Genomic DNA, 15,829 nt, shown 5'->3' with positions numbered 1-15,829 from the left:
ACAATAGTCTGTGCCGCATATTGTCAGGACCCTTTGATCATACTGCTACACCAGTACACCTGCATCATCTATTGGAGGCAGAGAAATACTGCCAAGCTCTAGGGCTGCACCATTCTTTATGCTGGTGATGATGTCACTAACTTGTCAGCGTTCTCTGTCTCCATCTGCTGGTGGGGAGACATAACTCACTTGTCTGGACTGGTCTAGCAGGATGATAAGCAGTTTTCAATTACCTGTCTGATCTGTTCATTAAGCACAAAACTATTATACATACAAATTTCTCCTTCACTAAAAGAACGTTCAATATATATCAAAAGAGGAAAAAATACACATAATGATTGAATTTTCAACTCACCACATGTAACTTCAAATACATATTTTGCATTTTTCTCAATAAAATAAAAAGTATGTGAGTACACACATACTAGCTACATTTCTAAATGGAAACTTCATAAGTTGCTCCTCTGTCAAATGAGTCTAAATGCTCATTTTTAAAGTAAGCACTGCTAGTAATATTATAACTGCCATCCAAGTCTGCTTTATATTACTATGCTAATTTATTTCAAGCTTTAAGTGTGCACAAAATTATTTAGCCAGAAAATACAGTATAAATCACCTAAAAAAATACAAAATAAAACTAAACAAGAAATGCAATTTAAAATTTAATGAAATTTTGTTGAATATAAATATTAAGGCTCAGCTAAGTACCAGGTAATCAACAATGCCATCTGTTAAGGCTGATCTTAACCACTGATTAGTCATGCCTCTTTCATAAACATTTAGAATTCAATTAACAAATAACACTAAAACTCTCATTCACTTTTTTTGCATCTAGACTGATAATGGAATGCTAGTGCTGGGGAATTTTAGAGCTACATTATGACCTTAAAATATCACGAGGAAGAGAAGTTTGCAAGTTAAGTTGATAGTCCAAAGGAAGAGGAAAGACAGATTTGAGAAAACACCATATGGCTAAGAAACCCCAAATATATTTGAAAAATCATTCTTTACCAAAGAACCTGCCAGTAGTGCCAACCCCTTAGAAATCAAGAACATAGGCTGGTCTGGTGGAGAGAGGATCTATGCTGAATTCCTAGGTCAAGTCTTTTTTCTCCTGGCCAGATTTATTTATTTATTTAATACTCTTATAGCCCGCATATCCAGCATCTATGCGGGTAACAGCATTACATACATAATTAAAACAAGACTTGACAAATCATAATAAAATAACAACATATAGCCCTGAACCTGTACCGTGAATAAATAAAGCCAGATAACTGCTAGATTACAAGCTGCCCTGATTTGAAAAGGCAAGTTGGAAAAAAATAGGCTTTCAAGCTTTTCCAAAATGTCAGGAAATCAGAAATTAAACTAATGTTCAAATTTAGATTGTAAGCCCTCCACCTTGAACTACTAAGGACAAGAAAGCACAGTTACTTACCGTAACAGGTGTTATCCAGGGACAGCAGGCAGCTATTCTCACATGTGGGTGATGTCATCCATGGAGCCCGGATGCAGACAGCCTTGCAAGCAGACTTGATTGAAGAAACTCAGAAGTTTAGAGTCTGCCACACCGCGTATGTGCGAGGGCCTTCCCGCCCAGCGTAGGGCGCGTCTTCTCAGTTCAGATAGCTAGCAGAGAAGCCAACTAGGTGAGGTGGGTGGGTTGTGAGAATAGCTGCCTGCTGTCCCTGGATAACACCTGTTACGGAAAGTAACTGTGCTTTATCCCAGGACAAGCAGGTAGCCTATTCTCACATGTGGGTGACCTCCAAGCTAACCAGAATGGAATGTGGGAATGTTGGCAATTCAGGAGAATAAATTTTGTAACTGCCTGGCCAAAATGGCCATCCCGTCTGGAGAAAGCATCGACAATAATAAGAGGTGAAAGTATGAACCGAGGACCAGGTGGCAACTTTGCAAATTTCCTCAATAGGAGTGGATCTGAGGAAAGCTACTGAAGCCGCCATGACTCTGACTTTATGGGCTGTGACTCAACTCTGAGCATAGCAGAAAGAGAAGCAGCCATCCAGTTGGAGATGGTTCACTTAGAAATCGGATGTCCCAACTTGTTCGGATCGAAGGAGACAAAAAGTTGGGGAGCAGATCTGTGTGGTTTGGTGAGTTCTAAGTAGAAGGCCAAAGCATGCTTACAGTCCAGGGTATGAAGAGCTGATTCTCCAGGATGAGAATGAGGCCTTGGAAAAAACACTGGAAGTACAATGGATTGATTGAGATGAAATTCTGAAACCACTTTAGGTAAGAATTTAGGATGAGTATGGAGGACCACCTTGTCATGATGGAAAACTGTGAAAGGTGGATCAGCAACTAAAGCTTGTAGCTCAATGACTCTTCGGGCAGATGTGAGGGCAATGAGAAACATCACTTTCCAAGTGAGATATCTGAGATGAGCTGACGCCATTGCTTCAAAAGGAGGCTTCATCAATTGAGCAAGAATAACATTGAGATACCAAACCACTGGAGACAGGGTTTGAGAGGAGGTTTGACATTGAAAAGTCCTTTCAGAAATCTAGAAACCATAGGATGAGCAGAAAGGGGTTTCCCTTCGATAGGCTGATGGAAAGCAGCAATTGCACTAAGACGGACTCAAATGGATGTAGACTTGAGGCCAGGAGTAGATAAGTGCAGAAGATAATCTAAGACTGAAGACAAGGAGGTATCTCGAGGCTCCTTGTCATGAGAGATGCACCACGTAGAACATCTAGTCCATTTTTGGTGGTAGCATAGTCTAGTGGCAGGCTTTCTGGAAGCCTCTAAAATGTCCTGAACAGGTTGAGAAAACTGAAAAGGAGTTATATTGAGAGGTACCAAGCTGTCAGGTGTAGAGACTGCAGGTTGGGATGAAGAAGAGATCCTTGACTCTGTGTAAGCAGAGATGTAAAAACTGGTTGAAGGTATGGCTCCCTGCTGCTGAGCTGAAGTAGAAGGGAGAACCAGGGTTGCCTGGGCCACCGAGGAGCTATTAGAATCATGGTGGCACGATTGTTCTTGAGCTTGACAAGAGTCTTGAGAATGAGAGGAAATGGAGGGAATGCATACAGGAAGAGATTTGTCCATTCCAGAAGGAAAGCATCTGCCTAGATGCGATGAGGATAGTATATCCTGGAGCAGAACTGAGGCAGTTTGTGGTTGTGGGGAGATGCAAAGAGACCTATTTGAAGAGTTTCCCACTGAGAAAAAAATGTGATGAAGAGGCGAGGAATTGAGTGTCCATTCGTGAGGTTGCAGGAGACGACTCAATTTGTCCGTCAGACAGTTTTTCTCTCCTTGAATGTAGACTGCTTTCAGGAAGGTGTTGTGATGGATCGCCCAGTCTCACACCCTTTGAGCTTCCTGACAAAGAGGGAGAGATCCCGTTCCTCCCTGCTTGTTGACGTAGTACATGGCTACTTGATTGTCTGTCCAAATAAGGACTACCTGGTCGTGAAAAAGATGCTGAAAATCATTGAGATCGCTCTGAGTTCCAACAGATTGATGTGACACTGATGATCTGTGCTGGACCAGTGGCCTTGAGTATGGAGACCATCTAGATGAGCCCCCCAAACGTAGGTCGAGGAATCTGTCGTGAGAACCTTCTGATGAGGGGGTGTCTGGAGAGACTGGAAGAGAGCATCCACCAGTGGAAAGACTGTCTCAACGAAGGAGTGACTGTAATGTGTTGAGATAGTGGGTTGCAAGCCTGCGCCCACTGAGATGCCAGGGTCCACTGAGGAATTCTGAGGTGAAATCTGGCAAAAGGAGTCACATGAACTATCGAGGCCATGTGACCGAGTAGTACCATCATGTGTCTTGCCGAAAGGGAAGACACTTTGCGGCAAAGCTGAAGGAGAGCAACCAGACGCTGCTGAGGAAGGAATGCTCTGAGTTGGATAGTGTCCAAAACAGCTCCGATGAACTGAAGATTCTGAGAGGGCTGAAGGTGGGATATGGAGAAATTGATTTCGAATCCCAAGCTTTGTAGGAACCACATAGTCCGTTGGGTTGCTACAATAAGACCCTGAGATGTTGAATCCTTGATAAGCCAGTCGTCCAGATAGGGGAATACCTGAAGACCATGGTTCTGCAGAGCTGCTGCCACTACCACCAGGCACTTGGTGAACACTCTGGGAGATGATGAAAATGCAGATTCCCCACCCGAAATCTGAGGTACTGATGGAAGGCCAGATGAATGGGGATGTGAATGTAAGCCTCCTTGAGATCTAGAGAACATAACCAATCGTTCTGATCTAGAAGGGGACAAAGGGATGCTAGGGATAGCATGCAAAATTTTTCTTTGACCAAAAATTTGTTGAGAGCCCTGAGATCAAGTATGGGCTGAAGATCGCCCATCTTCTTCGGAACTAGGAAGTAACGGGAGTAAAAACCCCTACTCTGCTGTTCCAAGGGAACTTCCTTGATAGCATGGAGACGAAGCAGAGCTTGTGCTTCCTGAAGAAGAAGGGCGGTCTGGGAAGGATACTCTCTTGGAGGAAGCTCTGGTGGAATCTGAATGAAATTAAGAGAGTATCCTTCCCTGATTATTGACAGCACCCAGAGGTCGGATGTAATGGTCTCCTATCGATGGTAAAAATGATGGAGACGACCTCTGATGAGAAGAGGAAAGGACAGAGGCAGTACAATGGAGGTTATGCTCTGTTTGAGACAGTCAAAAAGGCTTTAGTGCAGCAGAAGGCTGAGGTTTCTGTTGCTTCTGCTGTTGTTGTGGTTTCTTGGGAGGTGCTTGAGTGTAAGGAGCTGCCCTCGGAGGATAACGCCTCTGATAGGATGGAAGAGGTCGAGAAGGCTTGGAAGGAGCTGGCTTAGGCTTTGGTCTGATGATGGAAGCAAAAGATTTCTCATGCTCAGACAACTTCTTGGTGGCGGCCTCTATGGATTCATCAAAGAGGTCATTGCCTTCACAAGGAATATTGGCCAGACGATCCTGAATGTTGGGATCCATATCAATGGTGCGAAGCCAGGCAAGGCGGCGCATCGCTACTGAGAAAGCAGTGACCCTCGAGGAAAGTTCAAAGGCATCATAAGATGACTGAAGAAGTGTAACCTGAATTGTGCTAAAGTAGCAATGACTTGCTGGAACTCTAAAAGCCTGTGTTGACTAAAGTCTTTAGAAAAACCAGGGAGTATATCAATAAAATACTTGAAATGAGTAGTAAAGATAAAATTGTAATTTAAAACTCTGGAGGCCATCATCGAATTTTGATAAAGATGACGGCCAAACTTGTCCATGGGCCTGCCCTCTCTGCCAGGAGGTACGGTAGCATAGACTCTGGAAGGATGACTCCTCTTTAAGGAAGATTCCACAAGAAGGGACTGATGAGATAGTTGGGAGTTCTCAAAGCCCTAGCAATGTACAGTTCTATATCTCGATTCCAACTTGCCTGGAACAGCAAGGATGGCATAAGGAATCTCCAGGTTTCATTTGAAAGTTTGAGAAAGAAGCCTGTTAAGAGGGAGTTTGAGAGACTCCACACGAGGCCAAAGGATACTCATTTCCTCTAAATACTGATTAGAGTACTTAGAACCAGCGTCCAATTTAAGATCCAGGTCGTCAGCCATTTGATGAAGAAAGGAGGAAAAAGATAATTGATCTTCCAGAGCCTGGTTTTGAGAAGGACTCGATAACCTCGAGACGCCTCGAGTGGAGAAGGAAGGCAAAGCCTCCCTGGAGTATTGATAGCCCAGTGAATAAGCAGACTGAGACGAGGCACTGGGAGAAGTGGCGCCCTCAGGTTCTGCTATTGGTGTCATGGATCCTATGCTATTGGTGTCCTGGAGTTGGAGGCCTCGAAGAGCTGGAAGGCCTGGATGAGGAAGGCTTCTTCTGGAGGAGGACCTGCGCCTCGATGAGGGCCTTGACCGGCGATGAGAGTGCTGCTTGGAAGCAGGTCTCGTGCAAGGTCGAGGAAACTTCGCCCTATGCCTCGAAACGGGCAATGCCTTATGTGAGGATATAGGGCTTGAAGCTGTAGATCGAAGTCCCACAAACTCAGTGGTTTGGATTGAGAAATCTCGAAGCACTCCCAAAGACTCGGCTCCTTGTATGGAGTGTGAGGATTCCAGACGAGACACTCGCAAAGACTGGACTCCTTGCATATAGTGTGAAGATTCCAGACCAGACACTCGCAAAGACTGGACTCCTTCCATAGAGTGTGTAGATTCAGCTCGAAGTACAGGCAAAAACTCAACCTCTTGTGAGACTGCTGGGTGCCCAGGCTGGACTGCAGGAAGCAGAGTCGAGGCAGGACTATATTTGGTCAGTAACTGAACAAATTTCCACTCTAAAATGGTCTGGATGGTAGCCTACAATTGTGGATTCGAGTCTGAAACTGGACCACTTGCCGAAGCTAAAGTCTCCGAGGACGAAGAGGAAGAATGCTTCAACATGGAGGAATGATGTTTGGGTAGCTTGAAGACCACTGCTGGAACTGTCTGTTGAGGTATCTGACCTGAGGGAAGCTTAGGAGATTTGACAGATTTACTCAAAGTCGAGGACATTACAAATGAGGAAGGTCTGATGAGAGTCAAGGTCGAAGTAGTGGAAGCAGGAGGACACCCCGTAGCAAGCCTGACCGAATTGGAGGTTGAGGTTGAGGGCGTAGCAGGGGTTTCCATACTGAAAATCTTCTCCACTTGAACTCGACGTCATTTGATGACTCAAGGTTGAAGGGTAGTACAGCGAATGCAAGACTCCGGGCAATGGTCAGGCCCCAGACACTGAAGGAACCAGCGATGTGGGTCAGTGAGGGAGATCGCACACTGGCACTGGCTACACTTCTTGAAGCCCGTGATCGGCCGGGATACAGAAGGAAAGATAGCCGTCACAAAGTCGAAGCCCGCAGGCTGAGGGCGTGCGACAGGCTCCGCCAGTCACTCGATGAAAAAAATTAACTTTTTTTTAACAATGACTGAAAGAAAAGCACAGCGACACTGTAATAAGTAAAATAAAACACGAGCCGCGGTAAGAGAAGGCACAAAGTGAACTAAGTTCAGCGAAGAGCGTCAAAGACAGACTTTTCGGCTCTGTGGAGAACTGAGGAGCGGTGCGGCAGACTCGACACTTCTGAGTTTGTTCAAGCAAGTCTGCTTGCGCGGCTGTCCGCATCCATCTCCATGGATGACGTCACCTATATGTGAGAATAGGCTGCCTGCTTGTCCTGGGATAACATAGTGATAACAGCATATATCCAAAGGAAATAGTGGCAGCACTGGTCAGTGTCTGCCAAAAGAGAAACAAAGTAGCAATAACAGTGTTGACCTGCTTAGGCTAGAAAAAGAAGCCTTAGCTCATGTGGGCTTCATGAAGTCAGTGGCTGCATGGGCTGGGCTGGACAAGGGCCCATTCAACCTTGAAGGTGAAAGTGACTGCATTGTTATGTCAGAGAGCAGCAGAGGGTTGAACTTCAGGGAGGTGTTGGAGCTTGAGAAGTGAGGGAGAGGGGGTTAGACAGTGAGGGAGAGGGGGTTAGACAGTAGGCTGAGCCTGAAGTGAAGAGAAGAAGAAACCAAGGAGAGCAAGCAAGAAACAGTCTGGAATGGTTGGGGGTGGGGGAAGAACTTAAAGGCTAAGCTTGGATTTGGGGGGAGGGCAGGTTTCAGCCTTAGTAAGAAAGGAAGGAACCACAGCGAGCTGGGATGCAAGGGACTAAAAGGTAGAGAGCTAGGAGTGAGAATTTCAGCTTGGAAGGTATAGTTTTAAGTTGGAGAGAGGGCAGAATAGCTTGAACTTATGACATACTTTTATACTGTGGTACTCCTGTGGGAATTCTGCATAAAAATTTAATTCTGCATCTTTGAGTAATAACTTCACTGTATTGCATTTGAAATTATTACTTAGACACTAATTATATCATGTTATTTTGACAAACAATGTATGCAGAATTATTATTTATTTTTGCCTTGAATTTGACCAGGAACATAAGGGATAATGCAATAGTGACATCTAGTAGTCAGACTTAAAATTCACCTTAGCTACATTCATAAAAATGAAGGAAGGGATCTCTGCATGAAAGGGTCTTTAGATCTGAAACACACCTCACAGATGAAATTGCCACTAGAAATACTGCCTTCAAGGTCAGATCTTTAATCATAGACTTGAATAGTGCCTTCTGAAGTTCCTTGAGCATCGGGATATGGATGCACCTTGGCCGGTCATCCAGCGCAAACCTGGCATGACATAGGGATAAAAAGGCCTGAGGAGTCCATCCCAGTTGATTTTGAGCAAAATTGAGAGGTTTTGAGGCATATGGAGGCTAAAGGGAAAAAAAAGATCATTTAAAATCCAAGATGGCTGCCACCAGAAAATTCATGCCAAAAATGGCCTGTGGAGACCTCCATGAGGGAAGAAGATCACAGGGAAAGGGATTTTGGTGGTGGGGGACCTGGGGGCTCTGGGCTCAAAAACCCTGAAATTCAACTTTTAAGGAACACCCCTCCCTCCATTTTTCCCTTAGGCTTCAATAGCTTTACTCATTGTGCCATATGGTGCATTCCTGCTTCAGCATAGGATTTCAGCTGGAATCAAAGGGAGAATCTGCTAGAGAGGGTGCAGAGACAAGCAACAAAGCTAGTGAAAGGTATGAGAACCTGGACTACGAGGAATGACTTAAGAGACTGGGGTTGTTCTCCCTTGAGAATAGGAGACTGCGAGGGGATCTGATCGAGACTTTCAAAATACTGAAAGGATTCGACAAAATGGAGCAGCAGTTATTTACAATGTAACGCGGACAAGAGGACATAGACTGAAGCTGAGGGGGGACAGATCCAGGACGAATATCAGGAAGTTCTGTTTCACGCAGCGAGTGGTGGACACCTGGAATGCTCTCCCAGAGGAAGTAATTGCAGAATCCACCGTTCTAGGATTTAAGGGTAAACTAGATGCACATCTCCTTAAGAGAGGCATAGAGTGATATGGGTAAGGGTAAATTAAATGCACATCTCCCTTGAGAAGCATTCAGTGATATGGGGACTAAAACTATGCCAGGGTACACATTCAGGTACTTAAACATTTTTCCCTATCTGTCCCGGTGGGCTCACACTCTACCTGATGTACCTGGGGCAATAAGGGATAAAGTGAGTTGCCCAGGGTCACAAGTAGAGAGCTGCACGGGAACGGGGATGACGGGAATCCCGCGGGACCCACGGGCATCCCGCGGGTTCCCCCTTCGGGTCACGGGGATCCCGCGGGGACGCCCCCTAGGGTCACGGGGATCCCGTGGGGACGCCCCCTAGGGTCGCGGGGATCCCGTGGGGACGCCTCCGAGGGTCGCGGGGTTCCTGCGGGGCTGGATGTACTCAGTCACGCGGCTCTTCTTCTCTACATGCTCTGCTTGCAGCACAGAGCCGAACGGAAGTCTTCCCGACGTCAGCGCTGACGTCGGAAAGACTTCCGTTCGGCTCTGTGCTGCAGGTAAGGCAGGTAAGGAGACGGAGAGTAGCCTCGTGGTTCGAGTGGCTACCAAGGGAGGGGGGCGGTCCGCCTCGCCCCGGATGCAGCACAGCCGGCCAGGTCCCCTTACTTTTGTGGCGCTTCCCCAACAGACCGACAACAGCCCCGGTCTGACAATCCTCCCTGCCTGTAGCAGCTGTAAGAAGGTAATTTAGATTCGCGGTTAAGGGCAGGAAGGTTTGTTGGACCGGGGCTGTTGTCGGTCGGTCGGTCGGGGAAGCGCCACAAAAGTAAGGGGACCTGGCCGGCTGTGCTGCATCCGGGGCGAGGCGGACGCTGAAAGCACTGGAGAAGTCAAAGGGGTGGAGAAGGACGCTGAAAAGCCATGGGGAAGACGGGCCGGAGGGGGGGAAGGACTCTGAAAGCACTTGTGGAAGACAGAGGAGGGAGAAGGATGCTGAAAGGCCATGGGGAGGGGGGAAGGACTCTGAAAGCACTTGTGAAAGACAGAGGGGGGAGAAGGATGCTGAAAGCACATGGGGAAGACAAAGGGGTGGAGAAGGACGCTGAAAGGAGATGGGGAAGACGGGGGTGGGGTGGGGTGGAGAAGGACGCTGAAAGGCCATGGGGAAGACAGAGAGGGAGAAGGACACTGAAAGGACATGGGGAAGCAGAGGAGGGAGAAGGACGCTGAAAGCACATGTGGAAGACAGAGGGGGGAGAAGGACGCTGACAGGACATGGGGAAGATGGGGGGGAGAAGGACGTTGAAAGGAAATGGGGAAGAGAGAGTAGGGAGAAGACACTGGCAGGGAAGAAGACAGATGCCAGACTATGGGGAGAGCGGAGGGAAGAAGATGGGTGCCAGACCAATTTGGAAGGGGGAAGAAAGGGAGAGGCACAGTAACAGAGCAAATGGAAGATGCAGAAGGAAGAGAGACAGTGGATGGAAGGAATTGAATGAGAACATGAGGAAAGCAGAAACCAGGAAACAAAGGTAGGAAAAGAATTCTATTTCTTTTTTTTTTGCTTCAGGATAAAGTAGTATATTAGTTGTGTTGACAAAAATTTATAAACATTAGAGGCTCTGGTAGAAACCCATTTACAAAGTATGTATTCTTCCCAATTAATATTTCCAAATTAATAAAGTCTTTTTGCTTATTTGTAAATGGGTTTCTACCAGAGCCTTTAATTCAGTAGCATAATTAAATGAAATAACTATTTCTGAAGTTTATAGGGACGGGCGGGGATGGAGGGGATTCCTCGTGGGGACGGAGGGGATTCCTCACGGGGACGGGTGGGAATGGAGGGGATTCCTCACGGGGACGGGTGGGGATGGGTTGGAGTCCTCACGGGGACGGGTGGGGCTTTGGCGGGGACGGGTGGAGACGGGTGGGATTTCTGTCCCCACGCAACTCTCTAGTCACAAGGAGCAGCATGGGATTTGAACCTGCAACCTCAAGGTGCTGAGGCTGTAGCTCTAACCACTGTGCCACACACTCCCCATTATAATGGCTTCTGATTGGTTTGTAGCAATCAAGTGATCTGAGCCAAAAGGTCACACTATTTTTTGTTTCAACAGTCAAGAACTTAACATTTGGAAGTTCAGTGAAGGATTGTAAACAATAAGCTTATAAACTCGCTTCCCTAAAATTAAGTGGTGGCTCTAAGCATGACGTATCAGGAGCGTTTCTTCAGAGATATTAGAGCTAAGTTGCCTATTTACTAATTCATGTTTTTGGATTTGTCTGGATTATAGTGAAACTATATTTTTTCAATGAAAATAGAGACTGAGGATTGATCTCATGAGGATGATAATCTATAAACATCAATCAGAACAGTTTGTTACATTGGGAGTGTGCCAAGTGTTGCTTTTAAGGAATGCAGGGCATTATTTCTTTGGAATCCAGCCCAGTATCTTTACCTGATCTCTTGGTTAACAGGTGTTTTGTTGGAATCCTCACTATTCCTAGGAGATGATCTTGTGAAGATGGAGGTCCATTTACACCACTTCCTGTGAAACCAGCCAAAAAGTGAAAACCATGTTTTCGCATAATTATAATAACAGTTTATCCAACAAAAGACAGCAGGTCCTTCTACACAGTTTACCTTTAGATAATCTGAAGAAATTCACACATTAAGCACAATTTTATGAATTAAAAATTCTGATGGTGATGCTAATACTGCTCAAACATCAATTCTAATTACATACAACTATTTACCATAAATAGTCACAAAATAATACAAATGTATTTTTTCAGTGAAAAGGATGTATATTTTGTTGGCAGCATCAGTCTGGGAAATGTCTTCTCATTTTCTCATACCACTGTCAAGTCTAGAACCCTGAAGCCAAAGACAGGTCTAGGTTTTGGCCAAAGGTCTGCATGAAAGGCATATCTACGATGGTATGTGAAAGATCTGGTGAAAAAGAAAGATTCCAACACAGCCAAAAGAGCCCTCTTCCTTCTGTGGGGTACTATAGAGGCACTCTCATGCACTCTTTTTTTCAGAGTTTGGTTTGTACACACCTCGACGGAAATGAATATTACTTGTAAGCTATGGCATGTCAAGTAAAACCTCAGTTTCTCAAATTTACTGCTAGTGACCGTAATACTTGCATTGTGCCTAAAGAATTTCCTTCTGGAGCTCATACAATTTAATATGAATGAACATATCAAGGTGTTCTTGTAAGTTTTTTATGATCTAGCCAGAAGTGCCCAATACAAATGGAACAATTTGTACCCTTCTTCCTTAGTCTCTGATTATACTTCTTGATAGTTGAAGATCTTTTCTTTCCATATACTGTAAATAGTAGTCGCTTGATATTGACACTTCTATTAGCAGTCCCATTTTACTGTTTTTCTTCATTACCATGATGTCTGAGGTTCTTGTGTCTAGTGTTGTCTTGGTTGGAATGTGAATGCCTCAGGTGATCAAAACTTTGCTCTCCATAGTTCAATAAGGATCATAATCCCAGTATTATTCTAGTATAGTATTATATTACTGTGACAGAGTGAAGTTCCTATCATTGGCCAGCAGACAGAGCCTGAGCAGTGGAGTGTGTGGAGCTCATTTGCATAAGATCCTGCAAAGGCTGATGGGATCTGTCTACTCACCCTGAGTGAATTGGGTGCTGAAAAGCAGAGCTCCAGTACAGAGAGCTAGGAAGAACAGGTGCTCCTTTGGGGAGGAATGCTAGCTTTGGCCTAACCCTTGGTAAGCCTTAAAGATCGACCTGTCTGGTAAAACTTGGAGTTCAAGGAGGGCTTAAGCTTGATGACCGGCAGAGGGTTTGCTGGTGGTGTGAGTGACCAGGAGAGTGAGTAACTGGGAGAATCCTCATAGAGAGCGGCTGGTAGGAGTCCTCAGCAAGAGCCCTCAGAGAGAGAAACAACTGAGCAGCTGGGAAGGGTCTGGAAGAAGGAGAAGCCGGAAGGCCCAGTGGAGCTTGGAGTGATCAGCGTGGCCTCATGCTTGATGACCGTGGTGGGATTGATGAAGTACCCAGGACTGGTAGGGACTCAAGAGGCCTGGGAGCAAGGGACTGGCAGTGGCCCTGCAAGTAACTAGAAGAGCTGGAAGAGTCCAAGGTCCAAGGCTGATGGGGGACTGGAGAGTAACTGGCAGGACCAGTGGCGACCAGCAGAGAGACCGGTAAATGGTACCAGGAGTCATCATAGGACCCCCCTATGAAACAGCCTGTAGGCCCTGTGAGCATTGATCAAAAGTCTAGCGAGTGACTGGCGGAGGGACCGGCGGGGCTGGTAATGACTGGCGGAGAGATCGGTAAATGCCACAGAAAGCTGCCTGAAGACTCGGAGGGCTAATAAAGGGTCAGAGTGGACCTGAAGAACCATGGAGTCCAGGGAAGACCCAGAGATGACCTGGAAGAGTGTATCTGGAGGGACCAGGTCATGTGTTTTAGTAGTGTATAAATGATGTGAGTGCTGTTGGATTTTAACAGAAGCGCCTGGTGATGAAGCAGAGCCTGAGGAAGACCAGGAAGTGCCTGGGGACAGATGTGTAATTGGAAGTGACTGCTCAGCCCAATCACAGTTACATACAGTAGTTTTTAATGGATGAGTATGCTAATTTATTTTTCCTTGAATTATAAAGTCCTTCTGACATCAGCATGTCGCACTCAGCTACAATTCTGTTTTACTGATGTTTTAATTATGCTGGCTGTGAACCATTTCATCTGGGTTGAGTTTGATATAGTTTTATTTTGCTCTCTCTAGTAAGTGTTTTGCAATTTTGGATTTGTGAGATTAGCAGGTTTAGGAGGTATGGCTAAATACTCGTACGTAGCTCAAGGAATTAATAAGAGCACTCAGGCCAGAAAGAACAAAAATGGTAACAAGAACTTTCTATGAAATATTTCTCTAAACTAAACTAAACCTTAAGCTTATATACTGCATCTTCTCTATAAGAATAGAGCTTGGCATGGTTTATGTTAAAATGAATATAGCATAAGGGGAGGAAAAAATATACAGTGAAATTTGTAGAGAATAGAGAAAAAAGAAGTTTACAGTTTTAAAAATAACCAAGTCTTCAGATGTTTACGGAATAATTGAAAAGAGCTTAAGTCCCGCAACTGTAAAGGGAAATTATTCCATAGATCAGTTACTTTGAAACACAAAGAATGACAAATTGTCCTTTTCGTTATCCAGATCAGGAGCAATGGAACAACTTTCTGCTTAGGAGAGTTGAACAAGCAAACTCTGACCCAGACTCCCATCTCCTTAGTTGCTAATGCAGCATGGGCCACTTCGTTCTTCTGGCCGTGATCCAGATGAAATGTAGCTTGCCACATATTTATGGTGAAGATGTATTCTATGAAACCAGGGTTCATTCTATACATTTCAAGGCAATTTATTATCCAGAGTGGATGTGAAACTATTGAACTCTTTCATACCGGATCCATTCTATACTGAGGTATGGCTTTAAGATCACCAACTGGTCTGTGGTTCCTCTTTTGCTGGCCGATTCTGTCAACATGGTGTTTTACATTCATTTGTGGCAGTAAACAGCTTGTAGAAAGCAGTGTTAAAATAAGCTTGATAAAGCAATACAGATTGATACTGTATATTCTTAATACTGTGCCAAATGGATACCTATTGAAAATCAATGAGTAGTGTCTGCTCATCTCTTTCCCATTTTGGGGGGTAAAATAAATTTATTTATGGGTGTGACTGTGCTCAACTTTGTTAACTTTATACATTTTGCCTTCAGAAGAATGTAGAGGTCTTTTGATATAGGAGATGCGTTTAGGCGTCCCGATTGAAGTTTGATCGGATACGTTACACCCTGAGGCAGCAGACTTGTGAAACGCTGGCCACCGTCGATAAGTTGAAAGTTATTTCTCCTGTCGTTCAGCACTAACAGCCCTGTTTAAGGTTTTTACGTTTGGGAGGTTTTTGGCCAGTGAGGTTATCGCCTAACCACCTTTGTAGAGGTGGAAGGGTCTCAGTCTGAGGCTTTTTCCTCCATTTTTTAATGGCACATCATTTTTAAACCTAAGCAGTACTGTTCATGTTCCACTTGACATTATATAAATATTTTTCTTGCAAAAGTGGATTTTGGATATTACTTAGTTTTTCACAAAATCTGAGTTTCTTCAGCAGAGGTCTTAAGAGAAAACATTTGCTAGAATGCAATAAATTGCTACATCCCAAAAATCCAAATAGCACCAAAAGGTTCCACAAAGGAAATGAAGCAGCGAAACAACAAAAAGATTATGGAACAGAAGATCAGATGGACCAGTTTGTAGTTTAATAAGCATCCAAATAACTTAAAAACAATCCACAAAGGGCGTATACAGTCACAAGTGAGCCACAGGATAGAAACCAAATAATGTCTACAATACAAATGACCCAACAGGGGCTGTGTTTCAGCAGAATAAAAATGCCTTCCTAGGGGTCTTATAAAAGTCAATCTAGAAACTGGTACATCCAATCTTCTATTCCACAATCTTTTTGTTGTTTGGCTGCATCTGCATCCAAGACAGGCCCCATCTTTAATAAAATTGACTGCCCTGGTTGTCTTTGAAAACCCGAATAGACATTCAGAAGTTGGAGAGAACAAAAGGTTCAAATATATATTAAGACCACTCTCCACAGAGTCCAAGGAAAAACCAGGAGTGAAACCCCTGCAGAAACCGAAGACAGCAGGGGCTGGTGATGCAGCAACACAATTTCATTTAAGATGAACCCAATTTAACTGGGGTCCAAAATGATCTATGCAACAAAAAGTCTAATAGATGCTGGCACTGTAAACTTGAAGTAGGGACTCTAGATCATTTATTATTCTATTATCCCTTTATCATGGCCTTTTGGAAATCAATTTGGTCCCAAATTAATTGTTTAATAGAGAATCATGTAGGACTATCATATGACACGATTTTATTCGGTATGTCAATGAGAAC

General features: G+C 44.6%; 1 protein-coding gene across 3 annotated transcripts in view; it reads right to left on the bottom strand.

The window, feature by feature from the left end:
* Window positions 1–15,829, bottom strand: part of C2CD3 (C2 domain containing 3 centriole elongation regulator) — a 224,922-nt gene that overhangs the window by 93,019 nt on the left and 116,074 nt on the right. For all 3 annotated transcript variants that reach the window (XM_033947874.1, XM_033947875.1, XM_033947876.1), the window contains one exon: window positions 11,330–11,419. In XM_033947874.1, coding sequence (XP_033803765.1) covers window positions 11,330–11,419 — 90 coding nt within the window. The remainder of the gene's footprint in view (window positions 1–11,329; window positions 11,420–15,829) is intronic.

The sequence above is a fragment of the Geotrypetes seraphini genome, chromosome 6 (assembly GCF_902459505.1).
Source record: "Geotrypetes seraphini chromosome 6, aGeoSer1.1, whole genome shotgun sequence".
Lineage (NCBI taxonomy): Eukaryota > Metazoa > Chordata > Amphibia > Gymnophiona > Dermophiidae > Geotrypetes > Geotrypetes seraphini.
The sequence above is the reverse complement of the archived record's forward strand: the minus strand, read 5'-3'. Positions and strand labels throughout refer to the sequence as shown.